Raw genomic sequence first — 25,072 nt, 5'->3', positions numbered from 1 at the left:
ACAACAATTGGATTAAGACATGTTGAGTATTCTGATGTTTCACACTATTGAAGTGTGATGTACAGTATGTAAACATCTTAACTTTACTATGAAGTCCCATCCAAATTTTTGCTGCATTTTTGTGACATGCACAGCAGTCAAAACTGCTTTTTGACACATGCTCAGCTTTCAGCAAGTCACATACCAATGTCACAAACCCAGCTCTATGCTCAGTGTTTTGCATAACTGCAAGAACAAACTCAAAATGTAACACTGATGCGACATGACAGAAATGTTTCAGGTCAAACTCCTGAGGGAAACTCTGACACAGAAGGTAGGGATGTAATGTGGGCAGGTATCTTAAGTCATTCGTCTGGCTTTGCTCTCTGACAAGTTAAGATTAATATAAATGGGATAATCTAAAAAAAACCATGAGTCCAACATTTATGCAAATTTAGCAACTCTCTTCAAAGAATAGCAAACATTCTAAAAGATGGTCACTGGGTATTGACTTGGTGTCACATCATTATGCAGCTTACTTTTGTCTTTGCAAACAGGGTGTGACCTACACAGATTAGATTCAGACATGCAAAATAGTGTCCAATGTTTTGACTCAGGATAAACTCAGCCAAGATGGCACGTAGATCAAACAAATACAATAGCCAAACATATTTTACCAACCCAAAAAATAGATAGATTTTTTTTGTGTAGCATAAACGTTTTTTTATTTTTATTATTTATTTAGATGCTAAATTATGCTTAGATAGATAGATACTTTATCAATCTCCAGGAGAAATTCACAATTACACACTCAAATGCCTGATTCAGCTATCACAAACAGTCACAATTATTACAGATTGATCGTAATAACGGTACACTTCAGTTAATAGTGCTCATTCCATTCAAGCCTGAAGAAGTGTGACAGAAATTGTTTGTTTTTGTCTGAACTCATCACCAACCTCAGTATCAGGCTGGCACACTGTCTCCAAACCTCTTTGTGTCACTGATAATACCTGCAGCAATGTGCATAGATGTCAGACTGTTTCATTTAGAGGAGTCAGCAACCTTCCTGCACAGTCGGCATCTCTGATAATGTTAGATTTGCATGATATCCACGTATCGGTTAACATTCTTTTCCATCTCCTGAGTGCAAGGCATAAATGAACTAGTGTCATGGCCTTCAATGACTGATACTGTTGATGACATATAAATCTCATTATAAGTTCCTCCCTGCATTCATGTTGCTTCCCTGACTTCTCCTGCCCAAAGGAACAATGGCATCGATTACATGGAGCTGCGTCTGTGGATCGGCATCCACTCCTGCCTGCAGTGTTTCCTCCTTGTAGCTACTGATGCCAGTTACATCATCAAGTACATGACACGCTTCACCGAAGAAGGCTTCTCCAGCCTTATATCCTTCATCTTCATCTCTGATGCCATCAAGAAGATGGTGGGCTCCTTCAAATACTACCCCATCAACACTGACTTCAAGCCCGACTACGTCACCACCTACAAGTGCGAGTGCCTGGCTCCGGACCTGAGTGAGTTCATCCCTTGGCTCAGGGAGATACAGAGGGATTATCCAGATGGTGGCGGTGTGGCCACGACAGGCCCATTTGGTTTGCTGTCACATAGACAGGTGGTCGAAGGCAGTTTACCCACCAGAATTCACTTCACTAAAGCTGTTGTGTGTGAGGAGCAAGTTCACTCACCAACATCTCCTACTCTCCTAACATCATCTGTAAATTTCCCCAGTGTGTGGCAAATAAAGTATTCTTATTATGAGACTTTATGACACAAAACAGAGGGTGTTTACCATTAAACACTGTTTGAAATAACCCTTTCATTTCAGAGAGTGTTTGTGTCATCAGTCCAAGTTACAATGCAGGGCTGCAGCTAAAAGGAGACTCCAGGTCACATGTTTTCATTTGTCATTTAATTCTGTCATTAAGCATATCACTTGATTGACTGATTGATTGATTGATTGCTGGTTGGTTGATCAGTTTCAGCCCATTTCAGTAAAGAAAATCATCCTGCTGAGACTTTGGTAACTAGAGGTTGATCATCCAAAACATTTATGTTGTCCCACTGCAGCCGTCTTGGAAATGCCCCTAGGCAGTTATTCCGCGGTAACAGCAGGCTCTTATCTGAAATGATCCAGAGAGCATTTTAACTGCATTTCAATGGTCACAGGGACATGAAATAATTCTTTCCCACCAGTTTTTACGACACCAACTGTTGTGAACCTCAAGTGCATGTTTGTATCAGTCCAGCAACAGGATTAGCTATGTTTCCTGATTTGACAATTTTGAGAGGAGGAGGAGAACATTTAAGATTCTGGTGTTCAGCCATGCTGCAGTAACTTCTTTTGCTCTTGTTATCCAGATTGTACATCCTTTGACGACTGCTAGATTTGATCATCTGTGTGATGACGTAGTCAGCGGTGTAGTTTTGCAAATGCGGTGCACATGAGGATTTTCTAAATGTATATTTTCCTCTGATCTATTGTTGCATACATTAGAATCCAAGCCTGATGGCAGTTGTAGCTTTTTCTGCTTGCGTTGCTCAGCCACCATCAAGCTTTTTTCAAGTGTTTACCGACCATAATCTTCATATGTTTTGCTTTTTTCTTCCTTCAGCTTGTTTATTCGCATCAACATTCGATTTTTGCATATGCATCGCATCTTATTTAAAAAGATACAGTTGTGTTATTTGTACGTACATTGAAGAGTCTGTTGTGAAATCAATGCTCCATAGCACCCCTAGTGGCTGAAAACATTATAGTGCCTTTAATTTTTTTTAAAAGTTTTATTAAAAAAAATATCATCAATTGTTGCTCGTAAGGAAAAAATATTTAATTATAAAGTGCATCATGGTACAAAGTCCCAAGTATTCACTGATGTGTTCACAGAATTTGGAAATTGTGGTGACTCGCTGTCATATCTGTAGACATTGATTTCTGTAACTGATTTGTCTCTTATTTGTTTCTGCCATGCACAAAAAATTTGGCGGCCATCTCTTACAAGTGAGTACCTCTTTGTTGATCAGCATGGGCAGCAGAGTGCTTTCTGCAATGTCCAACAGCTGGATTCTCATTATGTTTCGCATTTCTTTTTCTTTCCCTTCTGTTTTCCTCCTTTTCCCTTCTTCATTTTCTGTCTCATTAACCCTCCTGTCTCTGCCTGTCCCTCTCACATTCATAAACAGTGCCTGCAATGATCTTCAATGGTTTAGTTCCAATGCCAGATAACAGCTCTAGTGTCTCTGGGGTAAGTGCTTGTTTTCATTCATTTTTCAGTTTTTATTTATTTTCACTTTGGTGCATCCTATTTTTGAGAGACTTTTTTCCCAGAATGAAAATAGGTGTGTGATGAAGCCAAAAATGAAAAAAAAAAGAAGAAATAGTTTATTTACAGTGAATCCAGCTATTACAGTAAATCTCTGAGAAAATCGTGCTCCTCTTTCTTTCCTTTGTTTATCACTGTTTGTCTCATCATCCTCGCTTATTCTCCTCTGTGGATTACAACTTCATGTCTGTGCTAACAATTTTTTTACCGTCTATTTTTACCGCCACATCTGTTTGTCAAAACACTGTTTTTCATCCTCTCCTGTCTCTCCATCGCTGCCACCCACCATCCCAGTTGAATGTGACAGCCCTGGACTGGAGCCAGCTGGGTAAGAAGGAGTGTCTGAAGTACGGCGGCTCTCTGGTTGGAAAGTCCTGCAAGTACGTCCCGGACCTGGCGCTCATGTCCTTCATCCTCTTCTTTGGCACATACTCCATGACTGTCTCCCTCAAGAAGTTCAAGTTCAGCCGCTACTTCCCCACCAAGGTGATAATACTACCCACTGATAGATCTACCTGCGTCTTTTGACATTAAACACACACAATAGTAGGGAAAATCGGTTCCTATGTGGTTAAGGCTGAAGGTGCTCTGTGGGAGTTTTCTTGTAAAAAGTCACAGTTATGCTTTCATACCAAGCCTCAACTATATTTTTAACTGACTGATATCTTACCCACCTAAGCAATCCTTACAAACACTCACAAATACTTATCCTGCGCTCACAAAGATGCAGAAAGATCCAGCCATGTATACTTAACTCAGAGCTAATGATGACTCAATGACTACAAACATCAGCAAAACTCTACATTACAAACTCTCAGGGGCAGCTTACCTAAAGCTGGAAACAACTAATTATAACCTTCTTAAGCTGAACCATGACCAAGACTGGACTGCTGAGAAGAATGCACCAGCAGGTCAGGGATGTTTGATTTTAGATCAAATCAAAGTGTTTGAGGATTGCTGGGCATTAAACTGGATAAAGAAGACATAGATTGTAGCAAACAATGCACCTGAGAGTCTGTAAATGATATGTTTGGACAGGGCTGATTTGGATATTAGCAAAGCTAAATAAATGTAACTGGCTCTTCCTGCATACTGAAGTCACAAAGAAGTTGTGCTGGAGGGGAAAATTTCTTTGTGAGCTGAAAAAATGTATTTGTGCAGCAAGATATTCTTTTGGTGAAGTGCTCCTTTAACTTGGTCACTAGTTATGTCATCAGTTCATAAATAGGGCTGTGTTAGTATCATAATCACTGCTATACAACACAAGCTGTTCTGCATTTTTGCAGGAATTTTCAGTTCCAAAATTATACTCAGGTTTAAACAGAGCAGAGCTACAAGTTTCAGCTTCGTACCAAAAGGAAAATTCACCAAGATCAACAAACGCCATGAGAGTTATTATGAAATACTTCCCAATGCATCTGCCTATTAACATTTATGCTTCCAATAATCTGTACTCTACTTACACAGTGCTACACTCTGCTGCTGTTGCTGCTTCATGTGATAAATGTTGCGGATATGGAAGTCATGTTTATGTGAACTACAAGCAAAACCATCTAGGAAACTAAAATGCAAAAAATGAGGAAATTACATGAAAGATGACTCATTTGAGGTGCAAGATATTTATAGAAAATGTTGTGAAATATTTTAAAGGAATAGAAATTTTTTCTTTCAGAAAAACAAGGTGTAACAAGCAGATTTCCACTATGTAGTCACTGCAGTGTTCCACACTCCCTCAGCACATCATTGCCATTGTTGTTCATGTACTGTTTTGTCACTTTTTTTTCTCCGTCTGCCAAACCAGCTGAGGAAACTCATCAGTGACTTCTCCATTTTCATGTCAATCATGACGTTTGTGGGGCTTGACATGTTGATGGGCCTCAAAACCCCTAAACTCATCGTCCCGACAGAATTTAAGGTACGTCTTACTGCACTGGGAAATAAACTGAATAAATTAAATGAAACAATGGCACATTTAGTAAGACCTACAGTCACCACGCACAGCTAGTGGGGCTTAATATTACAGCAAGCAGCTGGTGTATGATTTTATAAAGCAGGAAACAAACTCATGTTGTTTGAGTGAAGACATGAATAAATAATTCTCCTTTTTAGTATATAACAAGGCACCAGGAGCTCATCTGGAGCTCAATCATGAATGCACATGGTGCAAACATGGTTCCAGACAATAGCAAGCAGGAAAATATCCCAAAATGAGCCTGCTCTTGTTTTACAGATGCAACTTTGCACATTAACATGTGACGAATACAATGTTTCCAATGATGTTTTCATAATAAAATCCACTTCACGTTTCTTCAGTTAAACACTTGATAAAGTAGCAGCAATGGGAAATGTTGATGCTGCTGCAACAGTGAAGGAGAGTAAAGTTGTGTTAACACCAAATGCAAAGTGAATTATTCACAAGATTAAATTATATACAGAATAAAGCCAACGCAAAGATTTGTCGATTGATGTGAATTAAATGAACAATGCAGCATGAATGTGAATTGCAGAGTGAATGATGTTCCTGCCTCTTTGCACAAGTTGACAGTATTCAAATTTAAGCATGAAATTCACTTGTAGCTGTGTCAGGAAAGCCAATCAATGTGAAGATCCTCCCAAATCACAAACATCCTGTTTAGTCTGGCAATGGAGGGCCAGTTTATCATCACTTCATCCATGCATTCCAGTGTTTGTGCACCAGTCCTGATATGTTTAACAATCCAAGGGACATTTGATTTGGCGATGTTGCACCAGGTTCAGGTGGCCCCTCCAGGGCTCAACTGTTGTTGAGCTGACAGCAGCTGGTCCGAGTTATTGTGGCTGAGTTACGGTAGCAGGTATCCCTGGCCACCCGGCTATCTGTAATCAGGCAGTCAGTGCTCATGTTCCGCCAATCCTTCGCTGCCTGCAACAGCCATTTACATGGGTGAATCAAATTGAGGTTTGCCACTGACTTGAATGTCCCTGTATTGGTTAAGTATGAGGAATAAACACAAATGATCCTGCAGTCTAACTTGTACGAATGATGCAAATAAAAATAAATGGTCAAGCGATCAAAGTCCTGAGAGTAAAGTGAGGTGAAATTCGTATTGTGTATCAACAAATAAAGTCTGATCACAAGTTGGTGATATTAGATTACAGTACAGTGATGCTACATTACATGCCGCCTTGTTTCCCCATGGAATTTAATTCAGTATATAATTAGCGGAACTACTTCTCTGACAATAAACACAACTGAATAGAAATGTACTAACACGATGTACATACATGAAATTGTAACCGCAAAACAAATAATAAAGAGAATAAAGAGAAGACCTGTCAAAATTAGATATGAATTCATGATGATCAAAAATCTTGATGAATAACGGCTTCTCATCTCTAACCAGCCAACCCGGCCGGATCGCGGCTGGCTGGTGATGCCATTTGGAAAGAACCCGTGGTGGGTTTATCTGGCCAGCTCTGTCCCTGCCCTCCTCGTCACCATCCTCATCTTCATGGACCAGCAGATCAGTGCTGTTATTGTCAACCGCAAGGAGAACAAACTCAAGGTAGATGTGCTACTGTCATTTAAAACAAAGTCTCATTTGAATTTTTTTTTTTTATGTTGTCACAACTGATATATTGGATGAACTAATTCACCATCAGGTTAAGAACAACATAAGGAGATTAATATACCACAAAAACCCCAAATCAATTCTGGCCAAAGCTTTTCAATCTCTTAAAGATGAAGTGTGGAACATTATGTTATTGGCTCTGTAGTTACTTTTTAGGCTTTAAAAAAGTGGCTTAAGAGTTTTGAGCATCACGTAACCGACTGACTCCTTTAATATCTGTGGGGCCTCATAACACCTAGAGAGCATCATCAAATTGTTTAGGGATAACTGGAAGTAGACAGCTTGACCAGAAGAAGTCTCTGGTGCACCCAGAGAACATGTGCAGCCTGCATCCTCCCACACAGGAATGTTGCCACAGACACATACTCCAAACACTGGGAAATTCAAAGAGATTTACCTGATGGAGATTCACTTAATCAGCATTATCATTAGTGAGTAATTGAATATATAGGGTATTAATTTATATAAAGACAAGATGCACTACAGCTTTAAACTTGATCCTCTGTGTCTGGTGTCCCGGGCAGAAAGGTTGTGGCTACCACCTGGATCTGTTCTGGGTGGGTGTCCTGATGGCCACCTGTTCCTTCCTGGGCCTTCCCTGGTACGTCGCTGCCACTGTCATCTCCATCGCCCACATCGACTCTCTGAAGATGGAGAGCGAATCCAGCGCTCCTGGAGAACAGCCGCAGTTCCTCGGGGTCAGGTCAGTCCACTGCAAGACAAAAGCAATCAAAAAAGACTCCCGCTGCTTGGGAAATGTCCTCTCTACACCAAAACCCATATTGTGATATGAGAGAAACCCTTTGTGGAAGAGATAGTGAGATGCCTTGTGAAGCTGACTCGGCTGTCTCTTGTGTATCAATGTCCAATATACAGAGAACAAAGAATGACAGGAATTCTGGTGTTTGTTCTCACTGGGGTCTCCATCTTCCTCGCTCCCATACTTAAGGTATGACGCACACTGTGAATGAGTCACATATGTCACATGAATTTCCAAGTTTATTTATATGAAATAATAATGAATAGCATTATGTTGTTAGCTGTATCGTGCGTTATGGTCAACCTGTCCCTCTTGTTGCTGTAGTTCATCCCCATGCCTGTGCTGTATGGAGTCTTCCTCTACATGGGTGTAGCATCCCTCAGTGGAATCCAGGTTTGTGTCAGAATAAACTGATTAATTCTCATTATTTCTTTTAGGCCAGCGAGCAGGAAGCAGCTCATTTGAAATAAACACAGGCAGACTCGACTTGTAGCTTACAAATGTGGAAGAGCAACAGCACCCTGGCAGGGTTCAAATGAGGAGTGAAGCCTGAGCAGGTGCACCACTCCAGCCAAGCTGAGCTGAGACTCATACAAATCAGTCTCAGATTGATATTCATTATGGGTCTGCACGACATTAACCTGGGTCACTAACATCTTTTGCTCTTCTCACACTACTGCCACTTGGTAACTGTAATAATTCACGCCGTAATGAATACGATCCATGCGATAAGTGGCCTGAGATTAACTCACTCAAACTGCGATCATCCATCATCCACAGTTCTGGGACCGGATTAAACTGTACATGATGCCGTCCAAACACCAGCCCGACTACTCTTACCTCCGCCATGTTCCTCTGAGGAGGGTCCACCTCTTCACTCTGGTCCAGATTACCTGTCTGGCTGTGCTCTGGATCCTCAAATCCACCTTCCTGGCGATCATCTTTCCTGTAATGGTATGTGATTGAACACTCTCTTGCAAGAGGAGGAGCTCAGACTTGACTTTTTTTCTGCACAATTGGCCCAGCACTCAATTCCCTCTGCTGTATTGTCCCACTCAGGGCAAACAAGATGATTTATCGTACTTGTCAACTCTCCTCCAATAAAACAAAGATGGGTTTCGTAATGGTGTTTATGCCTCATTGCTACTTGCATAATTGACTAAAATTCACATCATGTATAAATATTAACTTCAATGTTTGCCTCTTTTTATGAGGCAGAAGTGCAAATGCCTCATCCTCAGCATTTTCTAAGTTAAGGTTTCAGAATAATGGAGATAGTTGGAGAACATGTAATAAAAAACAGGGTTAATATAATAGACTCTACGATCTTATTGTTTTTTCAGGCATTCTTTTATTTCAAATGGCTTAAAAAATGGACAGATCTGTTAAATGGTGCTGTTTCATTGATCTTTTATTGGTTTTAGCGCAACGATCCCACAAATACATTTCAAATGATCAGAAAATGCTCTCTAGATCCTTCAATGTTCTAAGGACCTAAGGTGCCTTCTGTGCTGCTTAAACAACAATCCAAATAATTTTGCAAAAGTAATATTTTTCTTTTGATAAAACATACTAATTTTGATAATTGTTTTTCCTCATGTTTTTTGAATTTTTTATTTTACTTGTATTTATTTGAGAATTGATTTTTCTTAACTTTGTGCTATTTTCCAATTTTTTATTTTAAGTGCGACGTAAATCAAATGCATTTATCTTTTTTCATTTTTGTCATCAAACTGCTGAATTTGATGACAAGCTCATACATTTAGATTTCATTTCTGTTATTCTTTTTGCTGTGCACCATGCATAATTCCATGACACACAGGTTAAATGTCTTTTTCAGAGGTTGAATTCATTTTTGTGAATTTGATGACAGGCTCATACAATTAGATTGTTTTCTATTATTCTTTTTGCTCTGTGCCATGCATAATTCGATGACACAGTTTAGATGTCTTTTTCAGAGGTTGAATTGTGTGCTTATAGCCTCCTGGGAAGATAATTAGTAGTGTTGCTAATCAGATTACCTTTTAGAGATTTTTTTTTAAAAAGCTCTTTTGCCCCAGTTAAGAAGCCTTGTATATCCAAGTGGAGTGTTGGCTGGGTCTTATCTTGACTGATACCTTGGTAGAAACTATGTATTTACTGGCTCTTCTATAAAATGTGGCACAGAGTTGCTGAATCAATCCAGTGGGGTACCTGTGCCTGGAATCACTGATGTCTTGGTGTTGTCCACAGTCTAACTGAGCAAAAATCCTGTGCAAGGATGAAAATGTAAATGTAAAATCCATAGTGAGAGTCAGCAGCCAATCAGGTGTTACTTATTCACACAGCACACTATCATGCATGTCATGCCTTACAGTGGTTGAGCTATTTTTCATTAAGTGTGGTTACGTGGTCTTCTGCAGCCTTACAGGCCTAAACTTCTTCTGCATGAGATTTTAACATGCATAACATGCATAGCATCCAAGCTCCCTCCAAACATCAAATATGCTTTGAAGCTGCTCCAGAGGTGGTTGATAAGGTGCTGCTGCTGCTGCAACACTGCATTTTCATGCTACATATTGAAACTACAGAGCCAGGAATCATTTTTCCTCATAGAGCTCTATCCAGCACTATGAGCAATCTTATCAAAATGGATTGCCAGTGAAGGGAAAGAAACATTAATGTCACTTTAAATATTAAGAGGAAGTGATCAGATTTTATTGCATATACATGATTCATGTTAATGTCATCTGGAAATACCATCCAGCTAAATCATATGCAACCATGAGAAGAGATGAATGTAAGTAGAGGCGCAAACAAACCTATTCTCAGTGAGTTTCTGTTTGTAACCCTTAGATTCTGGGCCTGATGGTTATACGAAAAATGTTGGACATGGTCTTCTCCCAGCACGACCTGGCCTGGCTGGATGACCTGCTGCCTGAGAAAGAGAAGAAGAAGAAGGATGATGATAAGAAGAGGGGGAAGGAGAAGGACAAGAAGAAGCCAAAGCCAGACCACTGCCAGGAAGAGGTAAGAAATGTGAGCTTCCTCTGCCCCCTGCAGGAATGAGGGGTTATAACAGGAGTTTCTGATGCATACTGTGTGTGTGTGTGTGTGTGTGTGTGTGTGTGTGTGTGTGTGTGTGTGTGTGTGTGTGTGTGTTGACTTGCAGGAGAAGTACAACACCTATTCCAATCATTCGCCCAGCTCTGAGTCAGACTTGGATCGCAGGTACTGTGTCCTCAAACTGCACATCCCCTACAAAGACCTGGTCTATCCTGATGTTGTTCAATCTGAGTGGGGGGCCCACTGCCAGCCTGCTACCTCTCATGGTCCTCCTTAACATACGTATACACACACATATATAAATACACACACACACACACACACACACACACACACACACACACACACACACAACTTTTACACAGGTGTAAACATCTGCCTTAATGTTGTTAGCATGTCAGATCTACAACATTTTAAAGGTCCCTTTTTTTCCACACACACACATATAAGTATCTGTAGGTAGGTAGGTAGGTAGATAGATAGATAGATAGATAGATAGATAGATAGATAGATAGATAGATAGATAGATAGATAGATAGATATTAAACTCACTGACATTATTAATCTTTCTGATTTACCTGCGGTGGTGTGCAGCCATGCAGGGAGGTTTTTAGGGGTGTCCAGGTTTTTCCTGATGCAATTTGGATTGGCGGCGTTAAAGTATTTAAAACTAAAATGTCTGAACAGAAACTTCTCATTTTTCAGCAGTGTTTGTGTCACAGTCTAATTTGGCAAAGACTACCACACGATTGTACAATGACCCGGGGCAGAGACATCTGTTTTAACATATAGTGGAAAGACTTTTGATTCTATTGTGTCATCATTCATGCTCGTGGTTGATATCATTACTGTGGCCTTCAACATCTGGATCCACAGCGGTTCTGTTCACATGAAACAGCTCAAAGTTGCTAATAGCTAGCGTTACAATGATATGCATTTCCCACGGACAACATTGGGGTCCAGTACCTGTTTGTTAACCTTATTCAGAACAGTAAACAACACTACGCACTACTACGACTGTGCTCACTACAAACATGAAATTTGAAAAAACAGTTTGATTTAAATAACTTTCATTTTTATGAATTAGTTGCTTTTCATTTACTCCCACTAATATTTCCCCATTTGAGGGTCTGTTTTTTGTTTTACTACTGTTTTATGATGACACCTGTGATCATTCTTACTCTTTTACTCCTTCCTTCATTGTTATTTATGATACAATTTTCAGATATAATGTCAGTGAAAACCAGACTATTTCCACCTAACTTTGTCCTCATCAGCGTCCGTTTGGGCTGAGGTGGACTCACATCGAGGCTCCTCTCCATGCACTTTAAGGCAATGCAGATGAATTGTAACCTCATGTACTGTGTAATCCTTGCTGCTACTCTGTCTGTGACGCGTGTTCATGTCTCACAGTATGGTCACCATACTGCCCTCTGTACACACAACTGTAATTCTTCTTTGATGTGTATTCAGTTATTCTGATAGGCAGTGACTGAGGTGAAGGTTTGAAATGTGTAACAGTATATGGACAACTAGATGAATAAATGAAGGTGTGTTATATTTAGTCTGTTGTGCATGTAGTACGTCTGGGAGCAGTAGATTATATACATCTCGATAATCATCCATATGCAACAAGCATCACTGTTTTGGTTGTTTCTTTTTTCCTGAATCTGGGGAAGCAGCCCCACCTGCAGTGCTCTCTGATCGCCCCTCCCTGCAAGTCAACGTGTAGCTCATGAATAGAAGCTACTTCTGGAATCATTTGCTCCAATATATGCAGGCGCATTTTACTAAACCGTTAAGAATACCTTGCCTCTGTTGTTGTTTTTTCTTTATAGGAAATTACTCATCATGTCTGCATTGCTTTGAAAGAGGCATGGTTTGGAAATTTCTGAAAATTGCATATGTATCTAAAAGTTCTCATTTAAAAATTATATAGCCTTCTTTCACTCTATGTATCGTAACTGCTTGAGGCATATTTATGATCATACGTCACAACCCTGATTTCAGAGTGATTTGATTGAGAGAATATTTTCATGATGCCACAAAAAAGACACACACAAAAGAGACATATATGTATATATATATATGTGTGTGTGTGTATATATATATATATATATATATATACACACACATATATATATACATACACATATATATACACACATATATATACATATATACATATATGTATATATATATATATATATATATATGTGTGTATGTATATATATGTGTATATATATGTATATATGTATATATATATGTATATATGTATATATAATATATATATATGTGTATATATATGTATATATATATGTGTGTATATATATGTATATATATATGTATATATATATATGTATATATATATATATGTATATATATATATATGTGTGTATATATATATATATATATATATATATATATATATATATATGTATAAAGAATGTAGAGAGAGAGAGAGAGAGAGAGAGAGATGTGCTTACCAAAGCTTAGTATCTCTATTTGTTTTATTTTGTTAGTAGTGTAGGTCCTTTTAAACCAAACCTAGCTGGTTACATAAATTTTTTTTCTGTTCAAACTTAAATATAGTTGAGTATTGAGTATTTATTTGAAAAGGACAGTTTAATGTATTAGTACCTCAAAATTGTATTTAGGTAAAGCACTTTTTCTTTTATTCTGCTTTAATTTAACCAGACTCCAAATTAGACTGAAAACTACCAGTCTCCTCCAAGAAAGTGAAAAAAAAAATGCAGGACAAATATTTGGGACTGGTGTCAGGAGGGAATGGACTACTGACCCAAATTCCAATACAAAACATCTCAAACTAATTTTTTAGCCTTTAGAAACGCATGGCTAGTTTAATAATTTAGCTTCAACTGTAGTCTTCACTATCATGTTAAATCTGACCCGAGTTGCTGGCAGTGAAGGTCAGTTATAAGTAGCAGCAGCGACTCTGTCACCCCCTGTGTTGGTCCTCATAGTTCAACCATTAGACATGGTGACCGAGGAGTTTTCCTCTCAGTCAGTCACTGTCTGCAGTCTGGAGTCACGGTGTCCCATGGTTGAGCTCTTCCACCCTCCATCGCTCAGTTTCTTTGGCTGTGGGTGTGTTTGGTAACTGGAGCTTGCCCTTCCTCAGCATCACCCTCCACCTGAAGATCTCCTGCCCGTCCTCTCCGGCCATGCCTATGGGCCGAGGATTAGCCTGCCCCGTGCCTCAGGTCAAGATTGAGATGGAGTCAGACTACGATTCAGACATCGACCACCACCGGCCCCGGGACATGAGCAGTGAGACCATATTATGAAGTGGATGTCCTGCTATCAAAGGAACCACAGTGAGGTGTGGGTGAAGACTGCAGAGCCCCTGCTGAGCCCTGGACAGCATGAGGAGCCCAAGCTGTGTGCAGGCTGACCGCCACAGTTGGACTGCAGGTGGATCTGTGATAGCTGTAGCCTGGGGTCATGTATAACACAATGAATTGTATCTACTAAGTGGCCATAACGTACATGCTGTACAGGATAATACATTTGATGTGAAATCTATTTATATATAATATAGACATGTATTGTTATTGTACTATTATTGTTATCATATGTAATAATTATGGTTCCAAACTAAACTTGAGATCAGTGTCTCCACGTCCGCCTGCATGCAGTGTTTGAGGCAGGAAATGTGTGACCAGAAGCCCCATTTTAGTTAGAGATCTATTTTACTTGAAAATGTATTGAACGAAACATCTTTGATCTGTTTGAGTGTGTCATAGTTGTTGCCCCGCCCCCTCCAACACTCCACGCTAGCACCTTTACCTGCAACAAAAAGAAACAACCAAAGGTCCTGATGTTCTGCTGTTGCTGAAAATGGATTGAGGCAAATGAGGAGGGCAGTTTTATGTGTTTTCCTCCCTGAGAGAGTTTAACTTGTATAAAACTACACACATTTGACTATTACAATGAAGAAATGCACACACAAAGAATATTCTTGAATGGCGAAACATTATTTATGAAATTAAAAATATTATAAACTGTATGTGTTGTGTTAAACAAGTATTTTTCTGAAGCAGCACAGTATTAATGACAAAGTTGTTACCTTTTGATTGTGTTTGAAATGTGAACACAGATCATCAGTAACACGTTCATTCCTCCAGTCAGAGACCGTCTGCAACCTCACATCAACGTGAAAGTTTTGAGAAAGAATTTAAAGTGCTGAACATATTGAACTTTGGCCTGATGATGGCGCTAGAAACAAGTGACTTTATAAGGTTTTCTCATTAAAGCATGGAGCCTACATTACCTACAATGTAATACAACTTGACCAGTTACAGCTCAGGCTGAGATTTGTCTCTTCTCACAGTTTATTTTGCCCCCACCCCATACAGCAAGGGCTCTCACAGAGAGGGGTTTCAAGCTCTTCGAGGGGGGTCACAGTCAAATGAGAAAGTTAACTTTCCCTTTTCATTTAAAAAAAAAAAAAACTCAAACAAATGATACTTTGAATAATTAAATAATTTACTCACTCTATTAGCAAAAAAACTAAACTTTGAAAATGAGCACCAAAGCTCCACACAATTGAAATAAGACCCTTGAAATTTAGCAATACGCTTCAAAATCTCATTATACTGTATAAATAACTATTAATGCTGAGGAAAGAATAATTGGCATATAAGCAAAAACAAATTATTAAAAAAAAAAACTATCAGACAAATTGGCAGTAAACAAACATTCCGAAAATTACAAACAGATTATATTCATAAATACTTTATGCAATTGTTGAGAATCAACTTTTTGAGTCAAAAGCGCAAAGTCTCAGTTTCTCCAGAGGAGCCAAGCATGTGGGCTGAATTTCACAAAAATGATTCAAAAAGTTGAGACATTTTGCTTTTTTTGTCAGCAGGCTAGAAACAGTAACTACAGTCACTCTACTGGTAAGTACTGTAACAAAGTACAGCCAGCCACTGGAAAATACTACAAGTACGATAGTGATGGGTGACAGGTTGACATTTTTTGAACAAAGATGGATACCAATGATCATTGTGAGATAAAATCTAGCGTGGGATACGCATTCTGTCATATTTTTATCCTGTTGGAAATCACTGTTAAATGTAGCTGTTATCAACCTGATATGTAGGGTTGTTGGTTTTTTTGTCCCACTGACCTTTGACTACCAGATTCTTATCACTTCATCCTTGAGTCCATGTGGATGCATGCCACCGATGCAGCGAAATCCCCTTAAAGAATTCCTGAGCTTGGATGTACTGACAGACAGTCTGAACACCTAATGCTCCAGCCATGGCTGGCTCTGGCGCCGAGGCACAAACTAAGTGTCTTTGTTGATCTGACCAGTGGGGGGGCACCACCTCTACGTCAGTGCACAAATGGCGTTCAGCAGTGGAGCGGAGTGTTTGGTGAACCCGTCAGCGAAACCCTCGCCCTCCACCAGCACCGGCCTCCTGTCGCACATGGGACAGAGTTTGTTGCGTTCCTGCGAGGCTCGCATCCAAATGATGAGGTTCCAGCGCTGGCCAGAGGAGATGGGCAGGGCCCCGTGCATGTGCTGGCCACGGTGGAGGAGGCCCTCAGTCACCTGGTGTTCAACCTCTGAACACTCAGTGTCACTTAAAGGCACCTGCAGGGGGCATCAAAGCCGCATCTCAGATTAAAATCTCAGAATTATACTAAAATGTTAATACAGATGAATATGGTAGCTATATGATCACCTGTCTCATATCACCAAAGTAAAGGTTGCCCTCGGTGAACTCCCGGCCCAGGGAGACATTGAGTGTGACCTCTGCGTTGTCGTAGTGATAGCTGAGGTCCAGATCTTCATTCATGTCATATTTGACCACGAAGGCCTTGTGACTGTCAAGACAGCGCCCCCCACAGTCTGGGTAGAGCAAGGAGGTGAGCGGACGCAGGTACTGCTCACGTAGCGGTGTGATGAAACCCTCGTCAAAGCCCAGTTCATTCAGGAGGATCTGCAGAGAGGGCATGAGACGATATATCATGAATGACTGTGGCCCTTAAGTAGCATTCTCCGATGTTACAGACGGTGATAGGATCATAGCTGGCAGGTAACAAATATCAGAGCTCACTAGAGAGAAAATAAAGATGAACTGCTGCAGGTAGAAATGGGCTCATTACCCCGTAGTTGTTCATGGTGTTGGGTCGCCCTTTGGGTGCTGAAGAATTCTCAAAGTGCTCCAGCTCTTCAACTAGCTCCTCACAGAAACCTCTGGTGAACACGGGGAAACGATACACCCTCGGAGCTGAAACAGAAGGATTACAAGGTGAGGACGCCCCCAGCAGTCACACGTTACTGATCAGCATGAATAAACATGTGACGTGGTGGGTAGGACAGGCATGAATATTCAGATGTCCCTTTGATGGGCCACAAGTCCTTTTGAATATTAATTTGGAGATTTCATACATTGAAGGAGCAGGAGCTTAAATACATGTTTGATTCCATCAGTAACCATGGCCAACACAACCAGATGTTAACAACCCTACAAATAATCTTCAAAAAAAAAAGAGGTTTAAATACACGTTTGTGAGTGTGTGAGAACAAGCAAACATCCATACACACACACATATATCTAAATGACTGTTTACGCTGTTTGCTTTTTAAATGAATTGGTCTTTAAATATGGGCGGCACAGTGGTTAGAATAACAAATGTTATATGTGTTTCTATCTCATCTGAACATCTAGATCTTCTTCATGCTGAGGATATGAAAACTGGATCCAGCTCACCTGCCTCTTCCTCCAGCAAATCAGAGAGGCCTTCATCACTGGCGCTGCTGCTTCGACAGTAATCCACAATCTGCCTGAACTTGGGAGCCAGGTATGACTCCTGAAGAGAGGCCAGTGAGTCTCAAAGAAAAGGCTCATGACACATTACTAATAATAACAGCTTCAGCTGTAACTACCTGCAGATGGTAGATGTGGGGATGGAGAGGCTGGTACACGCCTTTTATCACAGCGGCTCTCTCGGCAGACGTCAGAGCGAGACACCTTCGCCGCTCCACTTCCTGGGAAATCTAAACCCCAACAGTGACACACCAGGGAGTCAGTCTTCTCACCCGAATCCTCCACACTCACACTCATCATACTTTCAGAAAAGAGTAAATCTCAAACTAGTTAAGTATGCAGGTGACATGGCATTGATTGCATTTATGACCTCTGTGTGTGTGTGTGTGTGTGTGTGTGTGTGTGTTAAGTTACTAAGTGTGTACAACCTCTCTGTTACAGAACAGATATCTGATGACTCTGGCAGTTTACTTTCATCAAGTGTAACCAAATCAAATCTGACCAAATATGTCGAGAAAGCAGCATCACCATGACCCGCCAAAGCATCTACATAAATCAATTACAATTAATGGCCAAGGGGTGGAGACATTGAGCTAACTTAAAATAGCATGCATCTTAAAAACAGTGCGGCACATATCAAAGTGTCAATAGCAAGATAAAACCTTACAAAGGGTCCATGCTGGTTAGAACAACTGCAGGCTGCAAGAATCAGAGCTTCCTTATCATCACAGTAAAGAAGTTCCATGTTTTATTGGCAAACTTAAATGATCTCAACCACCTCTTCCTGCACCTTCCCCTACTGCTCTCAAAGGAAAGAGCAGAGTACTCAGTGGACAGAAAAACATGGAAAACATGGATGAAGATTGTAAATCAGTAAAACCTGCCACCTTTCCAACCTGTTCTGTTAATCTTGATTCAGTCCCCGCCATTGAGTTCCTAATATTCTAGTATAATCTTTTTTTTTTTTCAAAATCAAATGCTTGAATATTTCCTTATCTTTTAAGTTGACATCCATACTTTAGTTCCTGGGAGAAAATTACATTACTATTTGTAATATCTGACCATTTCTGTATTAAACTATCTAGCCATGTCTCACAGTGTAGTTTAACTGTGGTACTTTTCTAGTTCACAACCTATTAACATTATCTTAAACTTTTTCTATCCACCATATAGAAAACAACGAAATCTTCGTGGAATAATCGTATTTTAATGTCGTGTATAATCAAAACAAACTGTGACGTATACGTATTAGGCTCCTTTAAGTTATTTTATTTTGGAGAGCAACAGGAAGGTGAACAAGTTATGCAAACGCTTTTGAATATAAAAATATATAAACTGGATACATTTTTGTTCTGGTTTGATTTGGTGTGACGATGGGGAAGTTGTGTATGGAGACATGTATGTTGCTATCATGTGACCATGCGATCATTTCCGTGCATTCGCATGTTTAACGAAGAAATCACACACACGTGAATAAACGTTCGCTTGCCTTGCCGAGGACATCCTCAAATTGTTGCTCCGTCACGCAGCCAAGCCTTCCAAGAAGCTGCGACGTGAAATTAATTTCGCACAGGTCAAAGAATTTAAACACAAAGTCCACAAGATTACGACAACTACAAAGCCATAAACGTCACGTAGAAACATTAGCCACTCACTGTTTGATAGTCCAGTCTAAACTGCTGCTCCGATACGAAGCTAACATGTAGCTTATAGTCCTCCAGGAAAATATTGTCTGTTGTAAAACAGCTACAAGTATAAAACGTCGCTTTGCTGTCGTCCTCGTCTCTCATTACGAGTATAAAGGAAGAGACTAAAAAAAAAATAACACAGAACAACAGATATACACCGCTAACTTTGGCAACTTCGAAGAGCAAACAACTACTTCCTTGTTCGGTGTGTTGAAGTTAACATGATTTAAACTTCCGGTTTGCCTGTTCAAAGTACAAATTTTGTTGATAACGAGAAAGTACGTCGATTTTTATAGCAAGTAGAGGAAAACAATGACTTCAAAAAACATATGATTATATGTATAATAAGACTCTTATTCGCAACATTAGCGGACCATTACGATATAGAAGAAATGTTACGAGGCACTTTGACAGTAGGGGGCAATACTGCGGAAAAAATGGTTAGAAGCCACATTGAAAATCAGAAGAAGACGTTCTTCCCACGCACGCTCTGTCCCTTCGTTTTGTTGATATGTTGTGTGTTCTCTAGCTTATTTAATTAGTAGTTGTCTAAACTGCTATTTTATGTTTACAAACGTGTGCCGTCACTGCCGGCTGCGCTGCTTGATTAGTGTTCGCAGAAATGTTGAACGTGGAGGCGTTGCAAGTGGCAGAGGAGGAGGTGGTTGAATCCAGCTCCAACAAACTCGGTGACATTTACACTTTTGTGGCCAAAGGTTGCTTTCCACAAACAATGAATCCTCTAAGAAAGAAGAATCTGAAAAGATACGCCCAGAAATTTATCATTGACGGTAAGGACTACTGTAAAATACTGTTTTACCAACAGGTTAAAACACAAAACACCGAGAATGCTTTGCGTTCCTTCAGCTGTAGTAACCCTCTCCTGGCATGACGAACTTCCATTACAAAAACATGTTGTTTAAAAAGAACCTTCCTTGAATGTGTGATTGTGCCATACGTGATATACTATCAAGTATTTTTAGAAACTGCAGGGGCCTGTGAATTTTTTCGGCTCGCCAGTTTACTTCCAATCCAACCTCAATTTTAAGTTACATTAGGTTGAAACCGACCTCCTCCGTCCGCTTTCTAAGTACAGTAAACGGCTCGCTAGCACTGTCGCAATGTTGAATCTTGCCATTTTCTTGAAGTACTTTTTGTATGGTTGTGTAGAGTGCAGCGGGTCACCGCTGATGGTTCGTCATCCAGACTCTGCAAACCTGATGCAAAAAAACACACACAAACGCACACATTTTGACTGAAGCAGTAACCTTCTGCAGTCAAAACCCATTCACCAGAGCCATGGAAGTAGTTCTTCCATGGCTCTGGTGAATGGGTTTTGACTGCAGAAGGTTATAGTTGTATTTATATTCCTTCACCAGATTGAAGAGATATTCTTTCATTTTTTTGTCAATATAGTAATGACCTGCGAACTCATCTTTACATTTTAGAGGGGAAGTTGTACTATGTGGGGCCCAAGAAAGACGAGAAGAGGGAGGTGGTTATTGAGGCTGAGAGGAAGAGGCAGATTTTTCTCGACTGTCATTTCAATGACATTGGACACCATCTGGGCCAGAAGAAGACCGTCCACAGGATCCAGAGCAAGTACTACTGGCTGGGAATCATCAAGGACGTTGTGGATTGGGTATGTGTTCCATGTGTAGTTAACATCTCTGGAAACTGGTGATAATCATCAGTATTATAACCCTTTTCTCCTCCAGATTAAAGTTTGTGAGACGTGTCAGCACACAGAGAGGATCAAAAACCTGGCAAGGACAGTTCGGCCAATCAAAGTGGACGCACCGTGGGACATAGTCGGAGTTGACATCATAGGTTTTTGCTTCCTTTGATATCAACCTTCTTTTACCTACCTTTTGTTTTCTTCAACCAATTTGAGCCTTGATATGTTTTCTCTTCTTCCCACCAGGGCCTTTCCCAGAGACCCGCCAAGGCAACACGAACGTCACCATCCTCATTGATTACTTCAGTAAATGGCCAGAAGCTTTCGCAGTGCAGAAGACGGATGCTCTCTCTGTTGCCAGATGCATTTCCAAATGCGTGTACAGGTAAACACACACCCATTAATAGTCACACTTGGGTAGAGAGAAAGATCTGATCAGGGATGTCTGGGAAGCTTTGTGTTACATTTTTGTCACTTTGTGGTACACATTCAATTATTCAAAGTAAATTTAAGGCATTTTACAGTTATTCAAAACTCCTTTTTGCCTCATCAGCCCCCAAAGTAACATGCAACCCTTTGGGGAAATCAATTTATTTTAAATCCTCCCCAGAGCCTGAGAAGAAGATGGATATCCTTCTCTCCTCAGTGTGTTTATTAGGTAGCTGAGACCCTCAGAGACTGGCTGACCTCTAGTTAGCTTAGCGCAGTGAATGGTAATGAATGTGGAAAGTGTTAGCGGACCCCAGTTACATCATTAAATATATATGGTTCAGCTTCTTGGTTTGCCCAGCAATACTCCTCCTCATCCTCTCTTCCAAAGTCAGCAATGATTCGCAGAAGCAGTCACCCTTCTAGTTGTCAACAAACGTTTTGTTTCTGATGGGTGACGTTACAGTGGGGCTGTTGAAGTGCTGTGTACTCACTGCACCCAGGAAAGTAGTTCCAGTCATGTGTCTCATTCTAAAACTACAGGGTCATGTCATCTTAATTCATTTCGTAGTCAGTGTTTAACACAAACATAATATATTTTGACAAAGGTATGCCAACCTGCCCACCCACAGCCATTCATTGTGCTAAGCTAGTTAGCAGTAACCCAGTCTGTGTGCGTCTCAGCTCCCTCAGAGGGAGAGAGGAGAAAAGTTGATCTATTCTCCTGTCTGCTCTGGGGAAGATTGACAAAAAGCGTATCTATCTTCCTCCATTATTTGTCTTTATCTCTGCCCCGCTCTCCTGCTGTCTGTCCCCCCAACCGGTCAAAGCAGAAGGCCGTCCCCATTGAGCCTGGGTCTGCTCTACGTTCCTGCCTGTTAAAAGGAAGGTTTTCGTCGCCGCTGTTGCAGGATGTGCTTGCTGATGGAGGATTGTTGGGTGTAAATTCATTGAAGGAGTGTGGTACTAGACCTGCTCTACCTGTAAAGTGTCATGAGATAACTTTTGTTGTGATTTGGCGCTATACAAATAAAATTGACTTGACTCAAAGCTGTAAAACGGTTTTTCCAATTTAAAAGAGAAATTCTTCTTTTGTTTTAAAATGTTTTGCCTAGCTCTTGTCTCACATGTTCGTATGTATTGGACTGATTCTCTTCTTTGCTCGATTAGGTTTGGCTCACCTAAAACGATAGTGTGCACACAGAATTCTGACTTCTGTGATGAGGTGAGATGTAAGTCACTGAGCGAACTCAACAGTCCGGTTAAGTTGCTCACCTGCTGTGGGTCAGTTCTCTCACCATCCATGTGGTTTTTTGTTTGTTTGTTTGGTTTTAATCTCAGGTGACAAGTCTGCTCTGCGATAGATGGAGCGTTGTACAGAAGGTCTCTCCTCTGGATCAACCTCAGCTCAACCCACTACACGACTGCACAAGTCCGTTACTGAAGGAGGCCATGCTGCAGATGGTGAAGGAGAAACAAGCCGACTGGGACGATTTCCTAGACCCTGTGCTGTTTCTGTTCCGAACATCCATCAACCCCACGACCAAGTTCACCCCGTATTCCCTCGTGTTTAACAGGAAAGCTAACTTACCCAACGAGGTAAGATGGTATGAACAGCATTTCTTAGCGTGTGGGTTGTTTTCTGCTCACTTACTTGAACTCCCTGTCTATTAGATGATGACCAGTCTGATGAGCTATGACGATCAGGAGCAGGATGTGTATTCCACAAAGGAGAAGGCGTCCACATATATGACCATAATGCAGGAGCAGCAGGACACGCTTAAACAGCTGGTAAATCATGGGATTTTACTTTCCACAATAAAAGCTGGTAGTGGAGCTTGTCCCCCAGTAGAAAAAAAATTCAAGTGTGGTAATGGATAGTATTTTTTAAAAAAATTAAAAATCTTTCTCAGTTTCACTGAAAAACCAGTAAAAAGATTATGATGTGATTTTTGTGGGGATGCGTATCAATGAACGATTTTGTTAAGTCTGTAGAATATGAGCTCTGTGTCTCTGCAGTGCCACAATATTTAATTTCAAATGCTATTTCAACGCCAAATGAATTTCTCTAATTTGGAAATTGCAGTAGGTCAGAACAGGGGGCGGCATGACTCAGAGATAGAGTGGCCGTCTAGTGACCCAAGGGTCGCTGGTTCGATCCTTGAGCAAGATACTGAACCCTAATTGCGCCTGATGGCCCTGGATGGACTGGCGACCCTTCAGGGTGAACCCCGCCTCTCTCCCAGCTGTCACTGGGAGAGGCTCCTGCCCCCCTCCCCCCAACAACCATTAACAGATAAGCGGTATAGAAAATGGATGAATGGATTGACAGCAGCTGAGAACGCAGTTCTGACTCAATTTCAATCGCACAGCCCTGACATGTAAACCACACTCATGATTGTCTGGTGGGTACAAGGATGCTCTTCGTTCAGTGTTAACACTGGAAAACATTTGGAGGCAGCAAACAAAGTTGTGTCCATAGATTAAAGTCAGCGAGGTCTTGTGACATCACACGTGACAAGCTATGGCCCCGAAGAGCAGGCACTCCAAAAGACAGAAATATCCCCAAACCCACGCCTTTATTTTCTTAACTGGCAAACTCATTAGCATTAGCAGCAGCGTTTTTCCGTCTCTGAATGTGTGTGTGTTTAATTTCCAGGTGATAGCCAATATGAACGCAGCCTACAAACAAGAAAAGAAGAAAAGCACCAAGCGCAAGGCACATAACCTGCCCTCAATGACTTTTAAAATTGCAGATCCTGTGTTTGGTGAAGGAGATCCCCCCTCCCCCAAAAAACTGAAAGAGAGTTTATATTTGTCTTTCCCTGTGGAGACGGTGCTGGCCACCGAGCAAAGCAGCTCTGACAACATTAAACCGGAGTTAACGTATCACCTGGCTGAGCCTGACGACCACTGAGGAGGTGGGACACTGTGGAAGGGTCGCATATGAGGAGCAGCATCATGAGCTGACTGAGGCCATCTTGGATGGAGGATGGAATCCAGATGTTGATGATAAAATGAATGCGATGATGAGCACTTTCATCACTCAGTCAGTCAAGCACACTGCAGGTGACGTTGGTTGTTGCACTTGCAGATGAATCTCACAGTTGAAGAAAACCAAAACAGACAAACAAACAAAAAAACGGTATCATTTACCTACTTGAACTTTTGTGCGTTTGTTCCTGTTACTTGACCAAAAAACAAACAAACATTGTATTCCATGACAACTATGCTATATTATTTCTTTCCTCTTTGTCATACAATAGAGGTTTGATCTACAATAATTCAAAATAAAGGTTTTCTTTCATCTGCATAGCTTTGATGTGTTATCTGTACAAGATGCTTCAGATTTCTCTGTACTATTATAATGATAAACACCAGGACTGAAAAACTGGAATGTTCTCTTCTCCTATAGACTAAAACCTATGTGATCTAAATTAGGCTGGAAATTTGAGAATGCTTCAGTGGTATTTGTGATAATCAACAAGAATTTTATCGTGAGTAAGTGTTAAAATGTTCTCAAAATTGCACTTAAAATTATTGTCTAGTAATATCTGGTACTGAAGCAGAGTCACTGGGTCACATGCTAAGTTTAAAATGCTTATGTCAAATAGAGAAGCTAGAAAAAGGTGTGTCTTGGATCATTAAAATCATGAGTTGATGACAAAGTAAACATTTTTGTGCACAAAACTAATTGCATGGATTTTCAAAGATACATTGTCTAAATGC

At 40.5% G+C, this 25,072-nt stretch overlaps 3 protein-coding genes across 3 annotated transcripts in view; 2 read left to right on the top strand and 1 right to left on the bottom strand.

The window, feature by feature from the left end:
* Window positions 1-14,766, top strand: part of slc4a5a (solute carrier family 4 member 5a) — a 42,769-nt gene extending 28,003 nt beyond the window's left edge. Inside the window, exons 15-26 of the mRNA XM_086207155.1 lie at window positions 1,249-1,520; window positions 3,214-3,248; window positions 3,621-3,812; window positions 5,128-5,241; window positions 6,710-6,871; window positions 7,462-7,640; window positions 7,814-7,886; window positions 8,022-8,090; window positions 8,478-8,651; window positions 10,533-10,706; window positions 10,849-10,907; window positions 13,885-14,766. Of these exons, the coding sequence (XP_086063281.1) occupies window positions 1,249-1,520; window positions 3,214-3,248; window positions 3,621-3,812; window positions 5,128-5,241; window positions 6,710-6,871; window positions 7,462-7,640; window positions 7,814-7,886; window positions 8,022-8,090; window positions 8,478-8,651; window positions 10,533-10,706; window positions 10,849-10,907; window positions 13,885-14,050 (1,669 nt within the window). The 3' untranslated portion in view covers window positions 14,051-14,766. The remainder of the gene's footprint in view (window positions 1-1,248; window positions 1,521-3,213; window positions 3,249-3,620; window positions 3,813-5,127; window positions 5,242-6,709; window positions 6,872-7,461; window positions 7,641-7,813; window positions 7,887-8,021; window positions 8,091-8,477; window positions 8,652-10,532; window positions 10,707-10,848; window positions 10,908-13,884) is intronic.
* Window positions 14,736-19,523, bottom strand: ogfod2 (2-oxoglutarate and iron-dependent oxygenase domain containing 2). Its single transcript, XM_086207157.1, has 7 exons — window positions 19,204-19,523; window positions 19,038-19,094; window positions 17,668-17,778; window positions 17,492-17,591; window positions 16,884-17,008; window positions 16,460-16,717; window positions 14,736-16,368 (listed from the first exon to the last, which is right to left on the bottom strand). Exons 1-7 carry the CDS (start codon window positions 19,336-19,338, stop codon window positions 16,102-16,104), a joined length of 1,053 nt encoding a protein of 350 aa, XP_086063283.1. The 5' UTR covers window positions 19,339-19,523; the 3' UTR covers window positions 14,736-16,101.
* A 50-nt stretch (window positions 19,524-19,573) lies between these two features.
* Window positions 19,574-24,761, top strand: LOC147260540 (gypsy retrotransposon integrase-like protein 1). The gene is made up of 8 exons (XM_086207156.1): window positions 19,574-20,027; window positions 20,685-20,878; window positions 20,955-21,066; window positions 21,161-21,299; window positions 22,514-22,568; window positions 22,685-22,942; window positions 23,018-23,134; window positions 24,003-24,761. The coding sequence occupies exons 1-8, from the start codon at window positions 19,859-19,861 to the stop codon at window positions 24,258-24,260; spliced, it is 1,302 nt and encodes a 433-aa protein (XP_086063282.1). The 5' UTR covers window positions 19,574-19,858; the 3' UTR covers window positions 24,261-24,761.
* The last annotated feature ends 311 nt before the right edge of the window (window positions 24,762-25,072 follow it).

Source organism: Aulostomus chinensis, chromosome 6 (genome assembly GCF_037954235.1).
Source record: "Aulostomus chinensis isolate RoL2024-O1b breed Wild chromosome 6, RoL_Achi_v1.0, whole genome shotgun sequence".
Classification (NCBI taxonomy): Eukaryota; Metazoa; Chordata; class Actinopteri; order Syngnathiformes; family Aulostomidae; genus Aulostomus; species Aulostomus chinensis.
The sequence above is the reverse complement of the archived record's forward strand: the minus strand, read 5'-3'. Positions and strand labels throughout refer to the sequence as shown.